The sequence below is a fragment of the Mus musculus genome, chromosome 10, assembly GCF_000001635.26.
Source record: "Mus musculus strain C57BL/6J chromosome 10, GRCm38.p6 C57BL/6J".
NCBI lineage: Eukaryota > Metazoa > Chordata > Mammalia > Rodentia > Muridae > Mus > Mus musculus.
This window is the reverse complement of record NC_000076.6, coordinates 6,362,608-6,370,070: the sequence shown is the minus strand read 5'-3', so window position 1 is coordinate 6,370,070 and position 7,463 is coordinate 6,362,608. Positions and strand designations below refer to the sequence as shown.

The following is a 7,463-nucleotide window of genomic DNA, read 5'->3' as shown; positions in this document are numbered from 1 at the left end:
CTAGGAAGATTCAAACAGCAGATATTTGGGGCACACAGTTGGGAAAATGGTCAGTCTAGAATTAGAGAATTAGATAAGGGGTAGTCCCTGAATAATTGCCCAGAGCCTAATAAATAATCCATAATTTGAGTGTCATTCATTTGAAGCTAGACTGGATAAACTTAATTCATATTAGTTTCTATTTATGTGAAAATCCTTCAGTAGGGGCTGTTCTGATTTGGATGTTGTCTCTGGTAGGTGATTCCAATTCCTTTAATCAATCTTCTCTGCTCGGAATCAGTAATGAGTCCTTCCAGGACATGAAGGAATGAAACTAGGGAGTCAGGCTCCTGGGACTTCCCTCCAGGCAATGTGCTTTGTTCTAGAACACATTCCGGCTATACACAGAGGAACTGGCTAACAATGAATTGTTTTTTGTAAACAGTGACCTGAAATGCTCAGCGCTTTTTTTCTTTGTAGAAGAACAAAAAAATATTTTACTAAAAAAGAAGATGTATAAAAGTTTCCAGACAAGCCATACAAAATGGTCACAAGCTTTTCATTCATCTTTTGGGGTTGGAGTTGAGGGTCACAGAGAATCTACACTTGAAAGCAAAGTCACAATGTTATTAGTGAGGGCTGGGATGTTTATTTAATGTCCCTGTCTTAGTCAGGGTTTCTATTCCTGGACAAAACATCATGACCAAGAAGCAAGTTGGGGAGGAAATGGTTTATTCAGTTTACATTTCCATACTGCTGTTGATCACCAAAGGAAGTCAGGACTGGAACTCAAGCAGGTCAGGAAGCAGGAGCTGATGCAGAGGCCATGGAAGGATGTTCTTTACTGGCTTGCTTCCCCTGGCTTGCTCAGCCTGCTCTCTTATAGAACCAAGATTACCAGCCCAGAGATGGCATCACCCACAAGGGGACCTCCTGGCTTGAACACTAATTGAGAAAATGCCTTACAGCTGGATCTCATGGAGGCAATTCCCCAAGTGAAGCTCATTTCTCTGTAATAACTCCAGCCTGTGTCAAGTTGACACACAGAACTATCCAGTACAGTCCCCAATTTGGTTTGGACAATAAAGCTTGCCCATCTACAGCATCTAAAGTAAGACTTGGCTAGAGAGCATATTCTTAAAAATACTGGTTAGCAGCATTTATCCAGTGCAGTTAGATCCCTTGACAGGGGAAGGGAAAAGGAGGCCATAAGATTAAAATAAAACTCCTTTTCCCCTAAAAAGTAAGATAAAAACACCCATACCGCTGGCAGCTAACCCTGACAATTACCTGCATTCACATGCTTTGTACTTTAATCATGATGGGGAAAGGAGTCAAGGCAGAGAGTCCTGCTTCCGGGCATCTCTCAGCAACCCGGATGGTACTTCTAGCCTCTGCTCACTCTTTACAACAGTGAATCAGGACAAGACAGATTTGCTAATGTGCATGTAATCACCAAAGATGAAGATGCCTGGGCTTTTATTCTGTGATGTTTCTAAGACTGTCTCCATTAAATGCCAACAAACAACGAAAAACAAAAACAAAAAAAGGAAGAAGTCTTGGCAAAACAGGAGAAGCTGTGTACACTTGATGATCTGATTGACTTAAATATTGTTCATGGCATATAGCCTAGTCCATGCTGTCACTGTTTCTATGCCTTGGCCTTCGTTGGTCTTCCATTGCTCCGCTACATCATTTGCTAATGGATCATCTGGATTAGGAGCACTTAATAAAGGCTGGATTGATAGCAGAACTGTGCGGATCTGCAGTGCTGGGGACCACTTATCTTTCAAAATATCTATTTTTTCCAACTTGTTTACATTAGGATGATAAATTTCAGTCATGAAACATACTTTAGGTGCTGCCATTGGGTATTCTTCTGGAAGGAATAGTTCAAGTTTAAAAGTCCCTCCGTCACACAGGGCCCCCAATGGAGGAGCTAGAGAAAGTACCCAAGGAGCAGAAGGGGTCTGCAACTCTATAGGAGGAACAACAATATGAACTAACCAGTACCCCCAGAGCTCGTGTCTCTAGCTGCATATGTAGCAGAAGATGGCCTAGTCGGCCATCAGTGGAAAGAGAGCACCCTTGCTTGGTCTTACAAACTTTATATGCCCCAGCACAGGGGAATGCCAGGGCCAAGAAGTGGGAGTGAGTGGGTAGGGGAGCAGGGCGGAGGGAGGGTATGGGGGACTTTGGGGATAGCATTAGAAATGTAAATGAAGAAAATATCTAATAAAAATCAAAAAAAGAAAAAGAAAGAAAAAAAAGTCCCTTTCTCTAAGGGGGAATCCTGGGTGCCAGCAATGACCACAGGAAAATAATGGGCACTGTTCTCATCTGGTTCTGCTGTAATGCCAGGAACTGGTTCTGCCAGCAAACGCTGAGTTTCCTTGATGTTACTTCAGGGGCAGCCCGGTCATCTTGTCAGATAAAGTTGCTTGCTACTCGGAATTCTGTTTTGGATGCAAATACTTCTGAGGCAAAGATTCAGCCTGAACCTGGATCAGCTGCGAGCTCAGAACTGGCTTTTATGTTTGCACAGATTCATTCTAAGCACCTTCTATTTTGCCAACAGTGTGAAGAGGTTTACTGAATTTTTGAAGCTACACTTGTCAGTTAAATTCTCATAAATAATAAAGCAATAGTTGATAATTCAAATTTTCATGCCAATCATTCCTGCCTAAATTATACCCAAATGTAGTTATCAAAGTATATTACAACATAACTTAAAATATAAGTTGGGGGGAAGGTCTGAAAATAAACAAAACATTTATTTCAATTCATGTTTACATAAATATAACAAACAGATAAAGGCATATGAACACATTTATAACATGGTAGACATTAATATCAATAAAGATGTAGTTATTTCATATAAAAACTCATATACACATTATACAAAACAACACTTACTCTCTTTTGGGGGGATCTTTCTGTTTTTATTTTGTGTGTATTGGTGTTTGGCCTGCAGGTTTGTCTGTATACCATGTAAACAGAATGCTTGAGGAAGAGAATTGGACATCAGATCCCCTGGAACTGGAATTTCATAGCTGTCAGCTGTTGTGTGGGTGCCGGGAATTGAACCTGATTCCTAACTACTGAGTCATCTTTTTAATCTTCATCCTTTGTTCTCCTTTAATCCCTTCAGGGAGCACTTGGACACCCCACCCCCAACCCTGCCACGGGAATATCTCATGGCTTCGTAGTACAGTACATACATATATATGTATATGTATATATATATAAAAGAAATTCTATATATACATATATATATAGAAGAGAAATATATATTATTTTATTGAATATATATATATTTATATATTATTTTATTGATTATTTTTTAATTTACATTTCAAATGTTATCCCCTTTCCAGGTTTCCCCTCTGGAAACAACCTCTATTCCATCCCCCCTCCCCCTGCTTCTATGAGGGTGCTCCCCCACCCACTCACCCACTCCTACCTTCCTACTCTGGCATTCCCCTACACTGGGGCATCTAACCACCTCAGGCCCAAGGACCATTTCTCCCACTGATGTCCAACAAGGCATCCTCTGCCACATATGTAATCGGAGCCATGTTGGTGATCCAGACCCTAGGAGCTCCAGGGCGTCTGGCTGATTGACACTGTTGCTCCTCCCATGGGGCTGCAAATATCCTCAGCTCCTTCAGTCCCTTTTCCAACTCCTCCATTGGTGACCCCGCACACATTCCAGTGGTTGGCTTCAAGCATTCACCTCTATATTTGTCATGCTCTGGCAGAGCCTCTCAGGGGATAGCTTTATCAGACGTCTGTCAGCAAGCACTTCAGGGCATCTGCAATAGTGTCTGGAGTTTGATGACTGTATATGGGATGAATCCCCAGGTGGGGCAGTCTCTGGATGGCCTTTCCTTCAGTCTCTGCTCTACACTGTCTCCATATTTCCTCTTGTGAGTATTTTGTTCCCCCTTCTAAGAAGGACTAAAGCATCCACACTTTGGTTTTCCCTCTTCTCAAGCTTCATATGGTCTATGAATTGAATCTTGGGTATTTTGAGCTTTGGGGCTAATATCACTTATCAGTGAGTACATCCTGTGTGTCTTCTTTTGTGACTGGGTTACCTCACTCAGGATGATATTTTCTAATTCCATCCATTTGCCTAAGACCTTAATGAAGTCATTATTTCAGATCAAAACCTCAGGTCACAGCAGATGCTGGCAAGGATGTGGCAAAAGAGCAATACTCCTCCATTGCTGGTGGGATTGCAAACTGGAATCAGTCTGGCAGTTCCTCGGAAAACTGGACATAGTACTCTGAGGACCTAGCTATATCACTCCTGGGCATATACCCACAAGATGTTCCAACATGTAACAAGGACACATGCTCCACTACATTCATAGCATCCTTATTTATAATAGCCAGAAGCTGGAAACAACCCAGTTGTCCCTCAACAGAGGAATGGGTCCAAAACTGAAGTACATATACATAATGGAATACTACTCAGCTACTAAAAACTTTACACCATTTTTCAAATCACATTTTCTAATTCTGCCTCAGTTCCTTACGTATCCCTCCATGACTACCTATCTTCCCAGTTTATGAAGAGATCTCCATTTTCTCTGTCTTCTAAATAAATCATCTCATGATAAGACATTGTTGCTACTAAGGTTTACTTAGAAATTTGTTGGCTACAGTTCACATGGAAAAATCTTGCTGTTATAAGTACTCAGGTCAAGTCTTTCCCAATTAGAGCACAGGCAAACATCCAGGTATGACTTTCAGTTCTTTGTTATACATTATTTATTCTGAGCAAAAATGAGCAAAATTGTCTTTGGTCAATGAACTGCAAAGGTAATAGGAAACAGAAAATCTTTTTGCATCACAGAAAATTTAAGTCATATATCTTCTGATTAGTAATAATACTTATTAATTCTCTGGCACACTGTCTTATATATTTTTCATAAGAAATGTTATCAGGGAAACAAAACATTGTTGTAGAAAGGTACATGAATTATTCCAATTTTAATGTGCTGTGCATGTTTGTTTAATAAGTGTGGTGTAGTCTTGATAAAAATGTGTATTACATAAAGTTAAAGTCTAGTCTTTCCTTCTGAAAGGCTCACCCCTTCTTAGCATGACCACAACAGAGCCCACATATCCAGAACATAAATCTTGAGGGAACAAATCACATCCAATTCATAACATTCTCTTCCTGTTCCACATGACTTGCATCCTTGTCACAGATGCAAAATACAGTCATTTGCATTTGCTTTCTATCATCAATAAGTTACAGCACTGCTCAAAGGTCCATATCCAAATTCTCATTAGAGACTCAAGACAAAGAAGTTCATAGCTATGTACTAGCTAGTTGTACTGGTACCACCAGTGTGAAGGAAAAAGGAGAGGGAGAGAGAGAGAGAGAGAGAGAGAGAGAGAGAGAGAGAGAGAGAGAGAGAGAGAGAGAGAGAGATCACCCCAAGCCATAGAGGAATGCAGCAGGGCAGACATGAAATCACAAAGCTGTAAGCACAGCATCCTGCTCCCACTGCAAGGGGAGATCCATGCAAGAAGTACAGCACCCACTCCCACTGCTAGAATAGAGTCCTGTAAGACAAAGAGCTCCCTTCCCCTTCAGAGCTGTGCTGGCTGCTGCCAATCTGGCTGGTCTCCTGGGCTGACTTTTTAAAACTGCCCCAGGCTTCCCTAGGTGAGTGTTGCTCACAGTTAGTGACTACCTTGTTGGAGTTGAGAGCAGAGACTTTCCTGTCATGATTTCAGAGGGCATTTTTTTTTTCCAATGTAAAAGCAAGAGGTTTGTTTTCCATCTTTTCAGGATCAACCCTCAATCAGTCTCTCTAGGCGAGTGACAAGAAAGCGACCCCAAATGTCTATTACAAGCAGTTTTTATACTTTTTAGAGGCACAACTTACAAGGTTACAGTTCAAACTTATTGGCTAAGCATATTGACTTTTAAATCTATTGTCTAGCAAGTGTGACACACATTTGAACTTAACATGGGACTTTCTAGATGATCAAGTGACTAATAGTACATTCTAAGAATATTTTACTCAAGAGTATTCTTATAGGTGGAGAATGGAACTTGGCCTAGCCTTGACCCCAGGTGGGAGGGGGAAGATGTAAGGAGGGTTTGAACTAGAAAAAGCCCTTAGGGTTCCTCATTTCCCCCTGCTTCTTATACAAGCTCCAATCCTGCAGTTTCGCTCAGGAGTCTTGGGTAATTAACTCATATTCTTCATGTCATGTCCTCAGGGTCTCATATTGTTGGCCCAGGACCATCAGCCCCACTGCCCCTATTCTGTTTTATGAAAGCTATAAGCTTGTTCAATATGCAGGGCTCAAAGGTCAACAATAGCAGGAGAACAATTAGGGGTCCTACCAAGGTGGATATGAGGGTGGTTAACCAAGGGGAGGAGTTAACCAAGACTCGAACCAGCCCTGACTCTGTTCTCGTTCTCTCTTCTGCTTGGCTAGCCCATCTCTCACCTTGGCCATTGAATCTTTAACAACCCCAGAGTGGTCTATATAAAAGCAACACTTCTCAGCTAAGGCAGCGCATAGCCCTCCTTTCTGAAGGAAAAGTTAAGTCTAATCCCCTCCTATTCTGTAGTACGACTTCTGATAATGCAGTCAACAATTTTTGAAGGCGACCGATGGAAGTTTCTAGTCTCTTTATCTAAATCATTGGCTGCCCTCAGGCTGTCATAATTTTTCCCTTGTAAGACCAAAGTAGAGGTACTGGTGGCTTCCCCAGCTTCCCCCAACCCCAAAAGAAGGGAGACAGTGAGTGCTATAACAGGTAACAGGTTTGGTGGACAGGCACATAGGATGGGGGAAGGAACCAGAATCCAGGTGGTCATGATCAGGATCGAGTGATCTTGAGCTTGAGAGGATTGTCTGTCTTCTGTACCATCCAGTCCAGCAGGGGTCCCTGGGGAGCAGGGTGTCTGCAGGTTTCCCATGGGAAGCATGTATCCAGGCCACAATATTGGTGGGCATTCTTGAAGAATCTCTGAAAGAGTTCCTCTCCTGCAACTGTAGATGTTGGCATTTAGTCTAGGCTCTACCCAACAGTTATCTGGCAACAGCCTGGTCTGCCTAATTCACTATAAAAGGGGCTGTTTGCCCCCTCCTCTCTCTCTTGCTCTCTTGTTCTTTTGTTCCTGCTCTGTCCCCTTGTTCCTGCTCCCCCTCTCTCCATTCCCTTCCTCCCCTTTCTCTCCACATGCTCATAACCTGCCTCTACTCTTCTTCTCTCGTCTCTCTCTCTTCTCTCTTCTCTTCTCTCTTCTCTCTTCTCTCTTCTCTCTTCTCTCTTCTCTCTTCTCTCTTCTCTCTTCTCTCTTCTCTCTCTCCTCTCTCTCTCTCTCTCTCTCTCTCTCTCTCTCTCTCTCTCTCTCTCTCTCTGCCTTTTTCTATCTCTACTCCCTCAACTCCCCTTCCCATGCCTTGAATAACGTCTAGTCTATACTATACTGTAGTGTGAC

At 42.2% G+C, this 7,463-nt stretch overlaps 1 protein-coding gene across 1 annotated transcript; it reads right to left on the bottom strand.

Annotated features, from left to right (window-relative positions):
- Nucleotides 1–1,583: 1,583 nt before the first annotated feature.
- Gm3213 (predicted gene 3213) lies at nt 1,584–6,975 on the bottom strand. The gene is made up of 3 exons (XM_001476000.2): nt 6,887–6,975; nt 2,262–2,381; nt 1,584–1,896 (listed from the first exon to the last, which is right to left on the bottom strand). Exons 1-3 carry the CDS (start codon nt 6,973–6,975, stop codon nt 1,584–1,586), a joined length of 522 nt encoding a protein of 173 aa, XP_001476050.2.
- Nucleotides 6,976–7,463: the final 488 nt, after the last annotated feature.

What these genes read in the sequence shown, in the direction of transcription:
- Gm3213 (XM_001476000.2), bottom strand. Translation starts at nt 6,975, where the DNA reads ATGCCCACCAATATTGTGGCCTGGATACATGCTTCCCATGGGAAACCT. An exon ending in GACCCCTGCTGGACTGGATG is followed by an intron (nt 2,382 to 6,886) that starts GTACAGAAGACA and finishes CTGCCCCTGAAG; the next exon opens with TAACATCAAGGAAACTCAGC. An exon ending in GGCACCCAGGATTCCCCCTT is followed by an intron (nt 1,897 to 2,261) that starts AGAGAAAGGGAC and finishes GGGGGCCCTGTG; the next exon opens with TGACGGAGGGACTTTTAAAC.